Below are 19,867 nucleotides of genomic sequence, written 5' to 3' on the forward strand. Positions count from 1 at the left end.
GTATTTTTAATGGACACTCTGCACACAATATATTTGACTGGGATAAATTTGAGGCTGTCTCGATAAAAATGACATTGTGTTTTAATGTCATATAAAAGTTTAACTATATGAACAAGCAAAAAGTTATTCTTGTATATTGAAGGGGAGTGCAACTAAAAATATGTAATGGATATTCACTATTACTTTTATCACCTCAGTAAAGTATCCACAAATATTTTATTTCCTTAGCAGTCTTCAAAAGCTAATGAAAGAAAAAAAATAATAACAGAAAGATATAAAGGCTATATACATGTTGGGCATTGTGATTTAGCAAGTTGATTCGCACTTGGACCACCTGCATCCCAAATAAGAGTGCCTGGGATTGGAACTTCTCTGCTTGCAGGCCAGCCTCCTGCTAACGCGCCTCGGAGGAAGCAGATAATTCCTCTAATACTTGTTGTATACTACTCGGATGGGAAACTGGGATGGAATTCCTGCCTCCTGATTTCAGCTTGGCCCGGCCCTGGCTGTTAGAGGCATTTGAGGAGTTAAACCAGCAGATGGAAGATCTCCTTTTTTCCCCCCTCTTTATCCCTGCCCTTCTGGCTTTCAAATAAATGAAAATGAACAAACTTTAAAAAAAAAAAAGATGCAATAACTATCACGTTAGCCAAGAAGACAGGAAACCCAGGGTCATGGTTCTGTTTTTGTAGTTATCTGACTTTGGGGATGTGTCATCATTTCTCAGCCCTTTAGCTGTCCCTCCTGCAAAAGGCAAATGCTTTCCAAAAATTTCTGAGTTCTGTTTTAACTGGACCATGCTACCTGTTGAGCACTCCGTCAGATCCCATAATTATGAGCCCCTTGGGCTCTGTATCTTCTATTTCCTGTCTATGAGGGTCTGGGTATAGAAGCACCTGGTGCGGACAAGGGCACCAGAAGCACAAGTCATGACCTGTGATTTAACATCAGAAACCAAGACATAAAATGCAAAACCTGAGGATGATTTTCACTGTCCTGAGCAGTGTTCCCTCTCAGTTTCCAGTGTGATGAAACAGAGATGGGAAGGCAGATAGCTAATGAGCCACAAGCAGCTAAGGACTCCCAGCACTCGAGCTGCATAAATGGCCCAGCTGATTCAACAGGGTGAAGGCTCGACACACCCACTCCTCATCAGGCACCTAAGACTCACTTTATATCATGCACCAGATGGCACGACACCTTGCTGGAGACCCCACAGGTACACTACGGACCCACCCAAAGCCTGCCTACTTGGAATATTCAACCAGGCCCTGCCCAGAGCATCACATCTTATCCTATAAAAAGGACAAGGCCAGACTAGGTGAGGGCAAGTCCCTCTCACGAGGCTGTTCCCACCAATATCAGAGTGCACTCACCCTTGGGTCTGTCAATACATCCAGCTTTCCTGCTCACCTCCCTCTACATCTTCTGGCTGCCTTCCTGCACGCGAGAAGGCAAGAAGCCAAACTATTCAGCCAGGAGTCTTCGTGATCCCAGGCCAGGGCCTCTCATCCCACAACAAAATGAGATCTTTTTAACCAAAGTGAATTCTAAAACCTCAATTAAGTCCAACATAAATTCTTCCCTGGTCGTTTATGGTTTGATGGGGGCAAATTGTAATGATCAAAGGCCAACAGTGTTGAAGCTGCCCATAGTCAAACAGGCAGGATGTAAACCCACTTCTCCCCAAGTCTCCACCCTGGATCTTCAACCGCTGTATCGCCAAACCAAAAGATGGCCAATGAGAAAATACACACACACATAGCGAGTCGGCACTGTTGAAGCACCTTCTTGGCCCCGAATCCCAGCAGGAGATGGTTTGCTGACTTGAGGAATATGATTCTTAGTAGTTTGGATTTCTCTGGTCCCTTTTCAGCACAGAGGTTTGGGAGAGGGAAGCCCATTGGTCCAGAGTTCCTCCACAGCACTTGCTCCCCTCGAATCTGTCCTGTTGGTTTCTTTGTCCTTGTGTTGGTTTTCTTACTGCAGCTCCCCTAAGCTCTTCCTGGCCAAGGAGGAATGGCCTTTTAGATATTACTAACTGGCAGTTCAAATCCACATTCAGTGAGGCCAAGACTGCTGATCAACCCCCATGGGATGCCCCCTCCTCCCTAGCAGTTAAGACATGGCCTTGTGACAAAGTTCTTGCCTAAAGTGCATCAGTGAAAGTGAAGTGTTGGAGAAACCGGATTTCCTAACAATCAAGGAAAGACAGCCATCCCCTCTCCCACCAGGGCGCTTTTCCCCCTTCTGGCCTCATGAGGCTAGATACAGGCAGGGATGCCACATTGTAACCAAAGACGACAGCATGAAAACCCTAGAGATGTGTAATGATGAGAGATACAAGGACTAGGTTTCGCTGGCACTGTAGACAGCCAGGCTCAGTTTGTGAAAGAGGAAACAAATAGCCTGTTTCTTGACATCACACCCTGAATCATGCCTCTTATACTGGTAGGTGACGTGAGGACTAGCTGATAGAGCTGCAAATCACTGAACTCAGAGCACCGTGCTTAAATAGCCACCCTAGGGACAGAACGTTCACGCCGCTTCATAGAACCAACACATGAGGCACCATGCCAAACATGCACCCTCAAGATATTTGTACAGCTATCAGACTTTCACTTTTTCTGCCTACTTATGAATCCTTGATTAGGTACTTTCCTTACACACACACACACACACACACACACACACACACACACATACACACAGGGAACAGCCTGTAGAAAACCTTGATGCTTTCATTTTGTAAACCTGTACCATCTTTCTTAACCTAAACATCAAGCAGCAAGAGGTCATTTTCAAATGATGTATTCATTCCCTTGATCAATATTTTACGTATGCTTGCAAATCCAGGGACTCACTTGAATAGGACAAGGTCTCAGACTCCCAGGAGTCTCGACAATTGAGTGCCTTGGTCAGGAAGCAACAAAAATCACATTAAGAAATCATCCCAGCGGCCAGTGCTGTGGCATAGCAGGTAAAAGCTGCAGCCCGCAGTGAAACCATCACATATGGGCACTGGTTTGAATCCCAGTTGCTCCACTTCTGATCCAGCTCCCTCTCATGTGAAGCTCCTGGTGCCTGGCTTCGAACCAGCCTAGCTCTGGCCAGAGCAGCCCAGCTGACTGTATCCTGACTCCATGCTATACATCAGGAAGCAGACTGTACTGTCTGATGTATTTTAACAAGTCCATACAAACCTGTAATAACGCTCTTTCAGGTAACAGCGCAACGTCGCATTCTGGAAAGTCCCCTAACAAAGAGGCTTCAGACGAACTTAATTCTGGCGAACTGGTTCTTTCATCGTTGATTTTCAATTTCAATCTACTTTTCCATCTTCTCAGCTGCCGTTCGTGTTTTAATATCTGCGATGAAAATCATTTACGAACTCCATGAGACCTCGGGGATCTGGGAGATAACGCAGTCAAAGCACAGGGCTTGACTCAATGACAGATTACAGTCCCACACCACTGCCTGAATTCAGTGTCTTTTCTCCCAGTGGTCACAGGGTATTGCCACAGCAGCCACCACACAGATTTCAGCATGTCTCCTTCTACACAGAGAGGATGCCCACACACACACACAAAAAAAAATCTATGTCCTGGTAAGGGTGGGATTTGTACCTGGACCACAGAAAGAAGGCGGTTAGCACAGAACAGGAGTCAGAGAATTCTATGGAAACTCACCCAGCTTCTTGCTGTAAATTCCTGTTTTAACTTTTGATAGATTCCTGGACACTCTAAAGAATATGCTCTAAGGGTAAGCAAGTGTTTTACCACCACCCCACATACCCACAGACATACACATATAGGCAGATACTTCAAAAAGTTTGGAAAATAAAATTGAGATCAATTTATTTGCATGGAAAGTTTTTAACATACATACATATAAGGTATCTTCAAAAAGCACATGGAAAAGGCATATAATTTTAAAAATCATGTGTACATCTCAAAAATTGTCTGTGCCCAAATAAACTTCTCTCTTAGCTTTGTTTTCTACAAAATTTTAAGCACTTTATATACACATATACAAGTATGTCCAGGTACCCTCCAGACCTAACGGCCAACAGGTTCCCGCAGGACCAGAACCACTGACAACCCACTGTGTCAGGACAGCTGGCATCTTCCTAATTACAGGCACTGCTCGACCCACGCGTGGGAGAAAGGCTGTGGAGGCAGTGGAGCAGCCACAGCACGGGATCACAGGGGGTGGAGAGCAACACGCTGTTACGCTCGATCCTACAAGTTACCCCAAACATTCTAGAACAACACAAAGTGATAACATTCGGATAGCTAAGTGGCTTCCTTGAATTCTGTTTATCAACTGCTTTAATTTCTAGGGGATATATCTGGTAAGACTAATCCTTTAGGTTGGTAATTTTTAAAAAAAAAAAACACTTGACATTAAGCAATTTATTGGACACTGAAAAGGGATAGTAATGTAACTTTATCTAGAAAAAAGTTTATTCAATCTTTATCATTTATTTCTCCATTATATCAGTTCACTTTTCATATAATATCTACCTATCCATCAAAATATTCCTTCAACAAGATTCTTAGTTTCTTTATCAATATGTTTAAAAAATAGATTTTCTCTTGATGTTCATAATTCAAATGAAATAATTAAAATTCTTAAGAAATATTCAGGGTGGCTGAGGTAAAATTTAAATTATTAAGTAAAAGAACAAAGCCCCTGCCCCACCCCACCCCCCCAAAAAAGTACTTCATAATCGGGATTTTAGTATTTCCCACACGTGGCATCATTATCTGAGACAGCATGATTATAACTAGAAAATCCAAATTTTTTTAAAAATTAAGTTCATGAAATATACAATACCAGCTCATCTTCTCTCTTCTTAGCCTTGTGTCTTGCTTTATCCCGCCAGTTTCTTAGGATAACTTTTAGCTTGTGACAATACAGCAGCTGTTGAACCCGCAGGAGTACTTCTAAAGGAAATAACATTAGATTGCTGATGTCAAAACTATTTCTAAACATAGTGATTTGATATTCTATCATATTTATAATGAACCAATATTGTGTCTGATCATCTTTGGGGTTTTCTGCTTGTATTTCTAAAAAATCTATTTACTTGAAACCCACAGTTACATAGAGAGAGGGAGAGACAAAGAGATCTTCTGTCTGCTGATTCTGTCCCCATGCGGCCACAACAGGCAAGGATGAACCAAGTGGAAGCCAGGAGCCAAGAGCTTCAACCAGATCCCTCACACTTGGGTAGGGCCCAAGTTCTTAGGCTGTCTGTCTTCTGGTGTTTATCCCAGGCTGTTAGCAGGGAGCCGGATCAGAAGTGGAGCATCAGGAATGTGAACTAATACCCTTCGGGGATGCCAGTGTCACAGGCAGCATGATTTACCCCCTGTACCACAACATCAGCCCCAGTCTTTTGATTTCATTATATCTGAAATTCATTACTGCTTTGAAAATATTTTCCAGAATAACAGAAAGAGAGAACAAAACAGAGAAAGAGAGATCTTCCAGCCACTGGTTCATTCCCCAATGCCGGCCAACGGCCAAGGCTGAATCAGGTCACAGACGGAGAGCCATCCAGATGTGCCCCAGGGTGGCATGAACTCAAGCACGTGAACCATCATGCACGGCTTCCCAGAGACACTAACTGGAAGCTGAATAGAAAGCAAAAAAATAGTCGAGAGCCGAACCAACGGTCCAATTCGTGGTTTCACCCACTGTGCCACAACACCCATCCCAGCAGCCAACGACTTTGGATAGCACGAGATAGGACACCTGTAACTTTACTTGTAAAACATCCCCTTTGCCCACAGATGTTAACCTGTAACAGATGCAAGAGAAATCCCACAACCTATATAATTTTTTAAAACAAATCTACTTGGCATCAAGTCAGAATTTCCAAACTGACTCATAAGAAATACAATCATGGGGCTGTATTCAGGTCCAGCGCCTTGGAATGGAATTGTATGCTCCATTGTTTAACGGGTTCCTTATATGACTTCTCCCGACCACTGCTCACATACTTGGGCCAGAAAGGATGACTAAAGCAGGCCGGGAAAACCACTCACTGAAAGCAGTGGCTTCGTAGCCGCAGCCAACTGTGTCCTCTGGGAAACAGATACCCAGTACTGGTAGTAGCCATTGCTTAGTCTTCGGTTCGTTCTGTTTTCTCAAAAGAAGCAGGATATCTGGATTTTACATGGATTCTGCTGACGCTCACACTTTGGGAACAAATTGTTTTTAGATTTTTTTTTTCTTTTAAATACCGTGCAATTAGGGGTCGCACCTTAAACCACTGCTGGCAATGCCAGCAAATGCTATGAGAGTGCCGGTTTGAGTCCCAGCTGCTATGCTTCTAGTGCTGTCTACTGATCATGTGCCTGTGGACTAAAAGGAGAGGGTATCTTAGGCCTCCAGGCATCCATGTGGGAGACGCTGATGGAGATCCTGGCTCCTGGTTTCAGCCTGGTTTATTGTGGCCTTTTGGGGAATGAACCAGCAGGTGGAAATTTCTTTCTCCCCCTCTCTATGTATGTGTGTGTGCACGTGTGTGTGTATGTATGCAAACATTACACAATATTTTAATATTTATTTGAAAGGTAGAGTGTAAGAGAAAGAAAAAGTAAATAAGGAAAAAATGTATTAGGCAAATCTTAATATATATATGTGTGTGTATATATATATGCTCCTTATAGTATGTGTGTATATATACATGGACATATACATACATACATGTGCTTCTATGCCATGTAGTGGTGAAAGGTAAGAAGGGCAAGGAATAGCAGGTGGAGAATATGGAGAAGGAGTGACAGAATGGCATCCTGGGCAAAAGAAAGCAGAAGGGGGAGATGTGAGGAGAGAGCTTTGGCAGATTTACGGGGTCAGGCTACAGGAGAGGAAGGGACAGGGTGACAGAGACAACAACAAAACGTGTGAGAGATGGAGTCAGGGAGCAACGGAGAGGAAGGCCCGGAAAGAAGGAAAGGAAAAGTGAGACACACAGGAAGGAGGAAGCAACGGCTGCACAGCAAGGCCCAGATGGTGAGCAGCAGTAGAAAGAACCCAGCCACACAGAGCAAAACACATCGGCAGAGAGGCCGACCCCATGTCCAGGCAACCGCGTCCATGGTCATCACCGACCAGTCCAACCTCAGGAGATTCTAGTTAGCCAGTTAAGCAGTTCTGAACTTGTCTGATGCAAACATCTCTGGAGGGACCGCTTTGTCTGAGATGCAGACCAACTGGAGTCTCTGGCTTGCCACTGCCATAAATCAGTGATTGAGCCGCTGCAAGTCTGAGCAAAAGGCTGTAGCTCTTGGTCCCCGCCATAAAATCACACACACACACTGTGCACCCACTGCAACCACCAGGTCTTAAATCAGAGAGAGTGATATTCTTTCTGTTTCTTCATGTATTTATTACATAAAAGATTTGCAAGGAAGATAGGGCTCTCTATGACACCAGCTAATCTTGGTAGATATCCGCAATATATTAGCTGTGCATTATGTAAAAATGAAGCTGACGGTGGCTACCCACTCATATTTACACATAACATACATGGAAACACGTGTCACATTTGATTTTAAATATGCCAGCTTTCTATTCCAATAAAATGCATTTTTAAAAGTTGATATGAGACTTGCAATCTGGCTCCCTGCTAATGCACCTGGGAAAGCAGAGGAGGATGGTCCAAGCCCTTAGGCACCTGTGCCCATGTGAAGGACATACGATGCTCCAGTCTCCCAGCTTAAGACTAGCCCAGCTCCAGCTGTTGCAGCCATTTGGGGAATGAATCAGCAGACAGGAGATCTCTCCCCTCTTTCAAATAAATAAATAGTTTATAATTACATGAAAGATAAAACTAGGGAATTCCTTTCCACTGATTGACTCCTGATGTCAGCAATGGAGCTGGGCTGGACAGAAGCAGAGTTTGCCACTCAGTCCAGGTCTCAGCCACGGGTTGCAGTAACTCAACTACTCTGAAGCACTATCACTACCTCCCAGATTCTAAACCAGCAAGAAGAGTTTGGAACTAGACAGGGGAGTTCAGGTACTCCAATATGGGATGCAGGCATCTTAATTGGCCATTCAATTCCTAGGTTGTAAAAGCAAATATTGGAGCTGGGCATGGTAGCCTAGCAGCTAAAGTCCTCGCCTTGCATGCACCGGGATCCCATTTGGGCGCCGGTTCTAATCCCGAGCAACCCTGTTTCCCATCCAGCTCCCTGCTTGAGGCCTGGGAAAACAGTCGAAGACAGTCCAAACCGTTGGGGCCCTGAACCCGCATGGGAGACCTGGAAAAAAGTTCCTGGTTCCTGGCTCCTGGCTCCTGGCTCCTGGCTCCTGGCTCCTGGCTTCGGATCAGCACAGCTCCAGCCATTGCGGCCACTTGGGGAGTGAATCATCAGACAGAAGCTCTTCCTCTCTGTCTCTCCTCCTCTCTATATATCTGACTTTGCAATAAAAATAAATAAATCTTTTTTAAAAACACTGCTATATTTCAAATTAACAGCTTGACTTTAACTTCTAGACAACTGCCTAAACACAAAAATAATACAGGCAAAGGAACACAAAACTGCCATATAAGGATCTACCTTTAAGTTTTCTTCTTTGATTTTCTACAAAAACATGCCAGGAAAACAATGTAGATTTCTGAAGCTTGCAATTATAATGTGCTATTGCTTTTTCCATCTTTTCAGCCAGGATTTCATCTTCATTCACATGAGGTATGGCTATATCCCTCCAAATGCTCCAGGCAGAAGGTAAGAAAAAGAACGCGTTTATCTCAGGGCAACACGTTGGCAAAGCAATTGAAGATACATAATAAAGTGGCACTTCTTTTAGCCCTTCAAAAACTCCTACAAATTGCATTTGGTCTGCCACATCTCTGACAGTCACCCAGGAAGATGCTGATGCAACCGTCTTATTTCTTTTTGGTTAAGAAAAAGAAATCACCAGATGAGGTCATGCTGTCATAACCTCAATCTATCGAAAGAATCACCCTCATCATTGTTGAAAGCAGAAAAAAAGGGGGAAATCTAAAAGGAACACAAGACTGGCCCCAAGAACTTGGGATAAGTGGACTATAAGCCTTACACACAGCCATACTGTGAAGTAAGACAGAACAGGTTTAACCAGGCGAGAGCTGATTATATTGAAAGGAAGTACATAATTTGAAATGGATGTAGATTTTTAAAAAATGAAGTCGATACGATTGGCCAAACTTTTTGCCCCTATGGGTTAGATCAAGAATTTTAAACCAATAGAGGAGTAAATAATATAGTAAGACCATATTCTCTTGACCCCTACCCACCCCAAATCAAAAAAAAAAAAATCTGATTCTTACCAGAAGTGAGTTTTTACTAAATTTCTAGTGTAAAAGGTACACGCTTTTATCATCAGTTCTGGAGTCACCTAAAATAAATAATTGAAAAAGAGTCAGATGGATTGCCTTGCTCTGCTCTTGCAGCGCCTGGGCACCTTGTTCCACACTTGCATGGTGCCCAGGCATCCTCCCAGGCACTTGTGCGGGGGGCGGGGGGCAGAGACTTGTGCAGGGTTGGGGATGGTGGGCACCAGAGCAGAGAGAGCCCGGGGGCTCCCACTCGTATTTGGGTCCAAGGTGGGTGAAGGGGAGGGCGTGCTAGAGCACTCGGCTGGCATGCTGCCTGTGTTGGAGGACTGGACATGAGGATTAGCTAATATGCCTAAGTCCTGGCTGGATAGAAAGGTAGGGTCCAAGGCTGGCACATACGCCAGGAGATGGGATCTCGGGTCCTAGGTGGGCAGGCAAAGCTTCACACCAGCAGGCCACCCCACCAAAAGACCGGGCTGGGGAACCCATGTGCTCACTGGCACCAGGGCTGTGGCTAGATCAGGGAAGGGGTTATGGGATGTATGGGAGAGGGGACCCCTGAAGGAGTATGTTACAGGTGAGGAATGACTTTTGGGGGACTTCTGCCAACAAGGCCACTCTACTTGCAGGTAAGTGAGGGGGCGCTGAGGCCAAGCAGTTTGGAGGAGGGACACTAGAGGACTTCCTAGGTCAGACTGATGCACCTGCCCACATGGGAGACCTGAGCTGGGCTAGTTAACATCAACCACCAATCACCACTCACCTCCACACACTAGAGTTGGGGTTGGGGGCAGGGGTCACCCCTATGGGACTGCCATACCAACTGTTTGCTCAAGAGCTGAAGCGGGGTTAAGGGCTGAGCTAGGCATGACCATGCAACCCCCGACACTCATGGGTACTGGGGTGGGGAACAGGGTAGGTTGGCCCAGGTTGTAGCACCGCAGGCACATCCAAGAATAAGGTGCAGAGTGGGTCAGACCACAACATCCAACAGCATACACAGAGGCCAAGATGGAGGGGGAAGACTTCATTGGATACAGGACTAGCACCTGCTGGCACATATGAGATATGGGTCTGGGAGTGGGCCTGTAGAGAAGCTTGGAGAATTCTCCTGGTGAGCAAAGGCCAAGATGGGGATCAGCTCTGCCGGCTGGGTCAGAGCAACCAAGCATGCACAAGATCTGTGGCTGGGAGCAGGCCCGGTCAGGGAGTTAAGGGGGACACTCTGGCTGGGTTGTGGTCCCCACTGGTAAGCATAAAAGCCAGAATGTGGGCAGGCGAACTGGGTTAGACATGACTGCATTATGCCTCAGCATGGATGTGGACTGGATCTGGGGTGTGCCAGACTGGGCTAAATTCCAGCACCCACTGGTGCTCATAAGAACTAGGGTGGATGTAAGACAGGCTGGGCTAGATCTCTGCACCTGCTGAACCACAATAGCTTGATCTGGAGGTGGACCAGGTGTGGCTGGGCTGTAGCACCCAATAGTAAGAACCTGAATGGGTGCGGGCCGGTCGGGCAAGGTTGCAGTACCTGCCAGGGCAGAAAGTAGGCCAATTCAGGCTGAGCCAAGCACTCACCTGTGTGCACAAAATCTGCCACTGGGAGGTGAGCCAGAGTGAGTGCAGGCTGATCAGGCCTTGCCACAGCACCAAAATCAAGTACTAGGAATGCAGGCACGACCTGTCAAGCCAGACTGCAGCACCCCCCGGAAAGTGCAAGATCCAGAGCCGAGAGTGGGTCTAGCAGGGAAACTATGAGGACCCCTCTGATGGGTTGCAGCTCCCACCAGTGAGCATGAGAACCAAGGCTGGGGTGTGTACCTGGCTGGACAGGCAGAAGCACTGCCAGCTGCTGGGAAGTGGGGTTGGTTAGACTGAGGGTCACTCCTACTGGGGCTGTAATTCCTGCTGGTATACATAAAGGTTGAGTGTGTGGTAGGCAGAGTTGAGCTGGGCCACGGCATCCATTAGTTTGCATAAGAGATGGAGCTGTAGACAAAACTGACCCAGCAACTGCAACCACCAGCGTGTGTGTAAGCTGACACAGGTGATGGACTGAGCCTGACCGGATGGCACACCCAGGAGTCAAACGAGGTTTCTTTGGAGACCTTCTCAACTGAACTGACGGGCTCAAAACTCCAAACAAGAATGCAGGGTCTGTGGGCTGACTGTGGAGTGCACATGCCAGAACTGGGCCTCCTTAGTTGCTTAGTGGACGGCATGCCCAGATGCACATGGCGGACATGACAACCAGTTCATTGAGGCCTGGAGATGATGACTAGTATCATGGAGGGCAGGACAAATTGGATAAGTCTCCCAGTCAAGCACTGAGAGCAAGTATCTGGGCCAGTGAAGATTCTAAGGTGGACTATGTCCGCCAGTGGATCTTGGAAGGATTTCCTCATCCTTGGAGCAATGAAATTCAACAGCATTCCAGAACTACTGAAACAACTTAACAGTACACTTGGAACATGCTCCACATTGGGGACCATTCCGTAGCATGTTATTTAACTTCACGGTGTTGGTAATTCCTTTTCTTCTTCCTGTTGTTGATTTTGGTTTGTGGCTTTTCCTTGAAGGGGATATATAGTAACTGTGTCATGGAGACTGGCATCTTGGGCAGGAGCAGGTGCAAAGGCCTGGGGCATGAGTTGAACCAGGCATTAGGGCTCTCAGAAAAGCCAGGAGGGCAGCTTCTGCACCTCTCTTACAGATTCAGGACAGACACACCCAGGGAACCTGGGGGGCGGGGGGCTCACTAACAGCCTTGGGATTCCCAGAAGCAACTGCGTGGAACTTTTTAAAAAGATCTATTTTATTTGTGATTATTATTTTTATTGGAAAGTCGGGTTTACAGAGAGAAGGAGGGGGGAAAAAAAGCAGCACACAATTATTTTCTTAAACTGCATTTGATATTCTTCTCTCGGATAACTCAAGGTACAGATATTCTGAAACCATCACGAGACGCTAAAACAGCTATAGGATTCAACTAGGAAGCCATCGGATTAGTGTCCATACCCGGGCTACAGATTTGTAATCCACAAGATTCGCCAAAAGTGAGTCCACTGGACTGGGAGTGTCACCCTGATACAATGTGCTAGAAAGAACTCCACACCCCAGGCAGGATTCCTGGCAGCAAGGAACAAAGGGGGGGCGGGGAGGGGGGTGCGCGGGGGTGATGGGGTGGGAAGCTGAGTGGAATCAAGGCTCTTGATGTAATTCCCAGCTTGCAGGAAATACAGGAAACAGAGTTAGTAAAATGACACCAGAGGAAGCGAGGAGAATGTGGGACGTGTTACCGAACAAAGGGTCTATTTCCTTCAAGAAAGAAGTGACTTGGGGGGTGTGGGGGAGAAAGAAAAAAAAAAGGAGAAATGTTGTCTATCACAGCGATATTAGGTAAGGGACAACCAACACTCTAGACATTCTGATTCGAACAGAATAAATTTTCTAGGCTATTTTTAAGGCAACTGGGGAAACTCCAACATGGAATATAAATGTGGGCATAATTAGCACTAGATGATATTCAGTAATCACTGCTTTTCATTATGTCAGACAATAGTCCTGTGTTTGTTTTCTCAAAAAAAAAAAGTCACTTCCTCGCAGAGATACACACTTAAGTATTTAATAATAAAATAATACGGTTTCTGGATTTGCTTTCGACTAGTCCAAAAACAGCAGGAAGTAGAACAAATCTGCAAAGATTGGCAAAATGCTGCTTATTGTTCAAGCTGGATGTACTTCTGGGTTGTATTTAAAGTTTGCCACAATAAAAGAATCTTTTTTTAAAGCCTTGTATATGCCTTCTTTCACAATTACTGACCGGGTCCATCTGGAGATTTCATTTCCTACAAAATGCACCAAGTCTGTGGAGCCAGTCCCCCCGCCCCCTTACAATTAAAAGGTCTTTCTTTTCACTATTAAAACAGTCCCGACTCTTAGTGGTTACTCTGTCTTCCTGTTTCTTGTATTCACTCTTCTCTCAGAAAAATTTTTATGTTTTATATGTACACAAGACCTAGTACGAAACTTGATAAAATCTTGCAAAGAAATCTCAGAAGTCCACGGGGAATCAGAATTGGTCCTGGGCCCAGCAAGATGACCTAGCGGCTAAAGTCCTCGCCTTGCATGCACCGGGATTCCTATGGGCGCCGGTTCTAATCTCTGCTTCCCATCCAGCTCCCTGCCTGTGGTCTGGAAAAACAGTCGAGGATGGCCCAAAGCCTTGGGACCCTGCACCTGTAAGGGAGACCCAGAAGAGGCTCCTGGCTACTGGCTTCGGATCAGTTCAGCTCCAGCCATTGGGGCCGCTTAGGGAGCGGATCAACGGACAGAAGATCTTCCTCCCTGACTCTCCTCCTCTCTGTATATCTGACTTTGCAATAAAAATAAAATAAAATCTTTTTAAAAAAAAAAATATTAAAGAAAAAAAAAAAAAAGAATCGGTCCCAACATTTGAAATATTTTACTGGAGCAGACATTTGCCTGACAGTTACGATGCTGCCTGGGGCGCCCATGTGCTACAGTCTGAGTGTTCCTCCCTAGAGCTTCCACACCACACAAAGCAGTGATGGCCTCAGCGACTGGGATCCTGCACACCCGCCTAGGAGACCTCAATTGTTTTCTGACTCCTTTCTTCCGCCCCATCTAAGGCAAGCATTTGAGGAGGCAGCAACAAATGGAAGCTATCTGATGCTCTTCCAAAAAAAAAAATAATAATAACAAATAAAACTTTTTTTTCACTGACACATGAAAAATCCCTCTTAGTGCAAGTTGAGCCTATATAGGAAACTGCATAGGAAAGGGGAGGAAAAAGTAAAGCTAATATTGATCTAGTTCGCTATATTTAAAATATCAGAAACATTGAGAACTACTGCATTTTACTTCTTGGAAGCTGGACCACAAGCAGAACTGGTTGAGACACAAACCAGGGTCCATAAAGGATGCCAGCTTTAATCACTCTGCCACAGTGCCAGCCTCTAATGTTTCACTTTGTATATCTCTACATCAGTGGTCCTCAAACATGTTAGACCTTTTAGCAATGGTCCTTGAATGGTATACAAGTGAGAAAATAACAAAAGATAAACCATTCCAGGAGTGTAGGGGTGGAGAAGGGGTCCGGAATTCTTAACTCCTGAGGCTGACCCAGAGCAGATGACACATCCGTGGCTGACAAAGCTGGTCATTACTCCAGACGCCACAAGCCAAGACCAACAAGGACTGGACGAGGAGGACTTGCCCAGCAGCTGGGCAAGCTGCTTCCACCCGACTCCAGGCTTGGCAGACCCATCCGAACCCTCTGTCATTTCGCTGTCACAGACCACAGACTGGGACCCTGTGTTCCTTTCCATCCTTTCTTCCACACAGATCCAGCAGTTTCCGGTTCTCAGCATGCACTTTGAACATGGCTCTGAGTCGGCTTCTCATTGCTCAATTTCCAGTGGTGGTGCTCAGGCCCTGCCCGGGCTTCCCCACATCGAGCCCTGGGTTGGAGATGGGTCACTCAGAGCCTCTCACACGCATCCTGCTGGTGCACGTGTGTCTCTCCTTGCACGCTGCTGGCTAGGTTAACTTTCTTGTCTATTTTTGTGCTAGAAGTTCTCAAGTCCTACACTACTACCTGGTTCTCTTTAAAGGATCCAAAGCAGCAGCAGCTACAGAGGGTTGACTTAAAATATATATATATATATATATTTTTTTTTATTGCAAAAGCAGATTTACAGAGCAAAGGAGAGACAGAGAGAAAGACCTTCCATCCCTTGGTTCACTCCCCAAGTGGCTGCAATAGCCAGATCTGAGCCAATCCAAAGTCAGGAGCCAGCAACTTCTTCTGGGTCTCCCATGCAGGTGCAGGGTCCCAAGGCTTTGGGCCGTCCTCTATTGCTTTCCCAGGCCACAGGCAGGGAGCAGGATGGGAAGCGGGACTGCTGGGATTAGAACCGGTGCCCATATGGGATCCCAGCCCATGCAAAGTGAGGACTTCAGTTACTGGGCTGCCACCATGCCGGGACTCCGAGCTGACTTTTATGTTTGAACTCGCTCTTTCTTCCTTTCTTATTTTCCTTTCATGTTAATAAAATAATTTTTTAAAACTAAATACAGTGTCCATAAAGCTGTTTTGACATTATAAATAAGCATGAGAGGAAAAAGGGTAAAGATCTTATAAGCAAGGGCAAGTGCTTCTTGGGAATTTGAGGAGGTTTCGGCCGGTGTGACTGTGTGTGTACGCGTGTGACTGTGTGTGTGTGTGTGTGTGTGTGTGACATTCCTTCACTTTCCTAGGTGCATGCAATTCCAAAAACAGATGTTACATCTCCTATCAAATCTAAAATCTATCTGGGGAACTTAGTTAACACACATAGTTTAGAAATATGTTTAAATTAACTTATATATAAATTATATATATAAACATACATATTTTAGAAATGTACAGTGACTAATAATTACCAACTGATCATCCAATCCGAAAAGTTGTTCCAAGTAAGTTTCGGATAATCTTTGGATTTTTGGTCTCATGGCTGGATCAATGCACTCATCCCTTTAATAAAACCATAAAACAAGGTCAAAAAAGAATGTCACATCCTAGTACCCAGCTCCATAATTGCATCACTTGTTCCTTTTTGTTTGTTTTAAACATTTATTATTTTTATTTGAAAGGCAGAGTTACAGAGAAAAGAGAGACAAAGAGAGAGGTCCTCTATCCACTGGTTCACTCCCCCAAACAGTCCAAATATCCAGACCAGAGCTGTTCTGAAGCTGGGAGCCATGCCAGGAGCCAGGAGACTCTTCTGGGTCTCCCACATGGGTGCAAGGATCCAAGCACTTGGACCATACTCCACTGTTCTCCCAGTCTGTAAGCAGGGAGCTGGATAGGAAATGGAGCAGCCAGGAACGGAACTAGGGCCCAAATGAGACGCCTTAGAACAGAAGATTAGCTTGCTATGCTACAGCACTGTCCCAAAACACTGGTTCTAGCAGGTGGAGAAGTCAGGGGTGGAAAGGAAGGGGTATCCCTTTAATATATAGTAGACACAGTCACCTGCAAGGCTTTTCTTTTTTTAAAAAAAAAAAATTAGTTTTTTTATTGGAAAGGCAGATATACAGAGAGGAGAGACAGAGAGGAAGATCTTCCGTCCAATGATTCACTCCCTAAGTGAGCGCAACGGCCGATACTATGCCAATCCGAAGCCAGGAGCCTCTTCCGGGTCTCCCACGCGGGTGCAGGTTCCCAAAGCTTTGGGCCGTCCTCGACTGCTTTCCCAGGCCACAGGCAGGGAGCTGGAAGGGAAGCGGGGCCACCGGGATTAGAACCGGCGCCCATATGGGATCCTGGGCGTGCAAGGCGAGGACCTTAACCACTTGCGCCACTGCGCCGGGCCCGAGGCTTTTCAATGCATGTCCCTGCCTCTTCCTCTACCTCAACACACACACACACACACACACACACACACACACACACACAGCTCTCACTGTTTCCTTTAAGAAACCCAAGCCTCCCTTTCCTCACTGCCATCCTGAGTCATGCAGGGAACACAGATTACCGATGAGGTCACCTGTCTATCCCAAGTTGCAAACCGGTGGACAAGTTACTCCTATTGAGGCCTCTGCACCTGAACAAGCCTATGGGTGGATTCTTTGGCCAATGTGGGTATTGGACAGCATCCAATATTGGACGGGCAAAACCTTGATCTGACCACTGCACAACGAAGGCTTGGCCTTTGATGGAAAACTGTAAACCTTTGGCTTCTCTCCTTACAAAGCAAACCAATACCTACCAAGCAAGGCTTTGAAGTCCATTTTGCATTATGTACATAATCATTTGCTCTAAATATTTCAGGGGGTCGTTAGGACGCATGACAAGTAGACCACATAACAGCGCCTGGGAAGAAGAGAGTTGAGAAAAAAGTCAGTATCCCTGAGTTTACGTGTTCTTACTAAGCAGAATAATGCATATGATTAAAAAGCCAAAGAACATGACAAGTTCTGAGTAGACCTGCTCTCCACAAACCCCTCTGTATTTATTCAGTGCCAATGTTTCGCTCAAGTTTACTTTTCCCTTCTCCAAAACATCTATCAACAATGGCACCCACACACACAAAGAATCATTAGACAGTATTGTGCATTAAATGACAATTAAGTTCTTTATTTACATACCATCTAATCTGAGGACATGGTTGTAATGTTTTAGCACCATGGTTTCTACCCTTATAAGTAGGAAGAACCCATATTTTAAGTTTGAAAATTCTTCTGATTCGATCACAAAAGTGAGTGAGGAAAGCCAGCTATTAAAATCTATTTGTACTGTAACATTGTGGCACAGCAGGGTGAGCCCGTCTTACAACACTGGTATGCCACATCAGAGCCCTGGCTCAAATCCCCTTTGCTCCACTTCTGATCTAACTCTCTCCTAACATACCCAAGAGAGCAATGGAAGATGCCCTAAACTTTTAGGACCCTGCTACCCAACTGAGAGACTGGAATAGAGTTCCTGATCCCTGGCTCATTTCTCTCGCTCTTTCCCTATCATTGCCATTTAGGTACAATGCTTACCAAAATCAAAACTAAACCAAACCCTACTATGCACACAAGAACTCTGAAAAATGCGTTTGCATTTACATTTCCAGCGAAACACTGTGGCAGAGTACGCATAACAAGGAAACAAATGCCTTTCTCCCCCTAAGTTAACGTTTGTACCACAGGTTAAGGAACTCAGAAGTCTACCTGCTCTCTTATTTTCCTCAATGAGGCCCCCTCCCAAAGAAGACACTGACTGCTCAAAGTATCCATGAGACACTCAGAAGCAGTGTAGACTTCTGCATGGGACACAGTGACCACCTGGCCTGCTCCCTCAGCACATCCTGGCTCCTCTTCCGGTCTCCAGTGACGTCTGGTGTGCGCAGGCTTGGCAGTGCAGACGTTTTGTTTGGCTCTTCTCCCACACTGGGCTCTCTGCTGCTGGATTTCTTCCTGATCCTGCATGGAAGGGACCAAACCAGCCCAGCCTCTGGACTCCTACAGAGCCGTTCTCCCCACCCCTGCAGGCCCAGAGTCAGCCGCACAAGCCAAGCCAGGGGCCTTTCTTTGAGACTCAGCCATTCCCACCGGCTCCACCCCACCCCACCCCCACTCCCAAAAGAGGCCAATATTTCCTAATTGGATCCTGCTTAATACAAATTCCCCTTTCCTAACATCCACGGTCTCAGCATTGCAGCCTCAGGGCTGAGAACTCCACCCTTGGAGACAATGGCAGCCCTGCCTCCCCAGCTGGCCGGATCCCAGCTGTCCACAGGCAGCCGTGGCCATCTGCAGGCCACGTGGGCTGCACCGCAGATCGCTGGTCCTCACCCTAGTCGGAAGGTAAATCTGAACGGCCCTCCATGACCTCAAGGGCCCGCAATAGTGGGTCCTGGGCAGGACCCAGTGGAAGAGCTGAGGTGTTCTCCTGCCTGGAGGCCAAGCTTCCCGGAGTTCCCTAAAGGGATCTGATGGAAAGCCCATCTGGTTCCCTGGCACTTCTCTGCCCAGGGCACTCCACCCCAGATCTCTCCACTAGTGCCATATCACAGTTCAACTTTATGGTGACTGTTTGAGAAACTCCGGTTAAAGAATCCCAGAAGTCTGCTTCTTTATATTTCCAAGTTCCATCAATAGAAAACTTTTTCCCAAAAAAAAAAAGAAAACTATCCTGCATGAGTCAAATTAAATTGAAACTCTAGAATGGGAATCAAGGACATATGGAACTAGCAGAGTTGAAATGTTCAATTTTTGCATAAGAAATCCCACTGCTCGTCTTTTACTACGGAACAAGGTAACACAGCATGAAATGTTACACATTAACAAGTGAACAGTGCCTTGGTTACATGCCAACGGGACAGCGCTGAAAACTCATCTCTTTTTTTTTTTCTACTTAGTGAAAATAAAAATCATAAAACTAGCAATTCAATCTTTATAAACGGAAGTAAAATATGTAAACTTCCCCCACGAGATGAATGCTGATCCACCAATCAGGGGTTGACAACACAGCTAGCCCTCTTGGTAAAAATGTACAGAATCCCAGACAAAAGACACCATGACTTCATTGTTCTGGGAACTGAGAACAAATACAAATGGAAAGTTACTTCAATGATGTTTTATCTAGACACACATACATGTATACACATATATATGCACATATGTCTATATATTTACATTTGAAAAAAACAGAATCATAAAAACAGATGCAGATAGAAATCTTCCATCCATTGGCTCACTCCCCAGATGGCTACAGCAGCTGGGGCTGGGCCAGGACGAAGCCAGGAGCCTAGACATCCATCCAGGTTTCCTATACGGATACAGGGACCCAAGTGTGGGCCATCTTCCACTGTTTTTCCCTGATCCTTATAGCAGGGAGCTTGGATCAAAAGTGGAACAGCCAGGACATAAACCAGCGCTCACATGGGTTGACAGCATTGCGGACGACCGCTTAACCTACTCTGCCACGATGCTGGTCCCCCCCCCCCATCCCTCCACTGCCAACCCGTC

At 45.8% G+C, this 19,867-nt stretch overlaps 1 protein-coding gene across 1 annotated transcript in view; it reads right to left on the bottom strand.

Moving 5' to 3' along the window:
* Window positions 1-19,867, bottom strand: part of FBXL13 (F-box and leucine rich repeat protein 13) — a 127,773-nt gene that overhangs the window by 92,022 nt on the left and 15,884 nt on the right. The window contains exons 2-7 of the mRNA XM_040971222.1: window positions 17,122-17,225; window positions 15,794-15,884; window positions 9,335-9,402; window positions 8,583-8,737; window positions 4,840-4,949; window positions 3,204-3,368 (exon numbers count right to left, since the gene is read on the bottom strand). Coding sequence (XP_040827156.1) covers window positions 3,204-3,368; window positions 4,840-4,949; window positions 8,583-8,737; window positions 9,335-9,402; window positions 15,794-15,884; window positions 17,122-17,225 — 693 coding nt within the window. The remainder of the gene's footprint in view (window positions 1-3,203; window positions 3,369-4,839; window positions 4,950-8,582; window positions 8,738-9,334; window positions 9,403-15,793; window positions 15,885-17,121; window positions 17,226-19,867) is intronic.

The sequence above is a fragment of the Ochotona curzoniae genome, unplaced genomic scaffold, assembly GCF_017591425.1.
Source record: "Ochotona curzoniae isolate NIBS_2020 unplaced genomic scaffold, NIBS_Ocur_1.0 contig_21, whole genome shotgun sequence".
In the NCBI taxonomy this organism is placed as follows: domain Eukaryota; kingdom Metazoa; phylum Chordata; class Mammalia; order Lagomorpha; family Ochotonidae; genus Ochotona; species Ochotona curzoniae.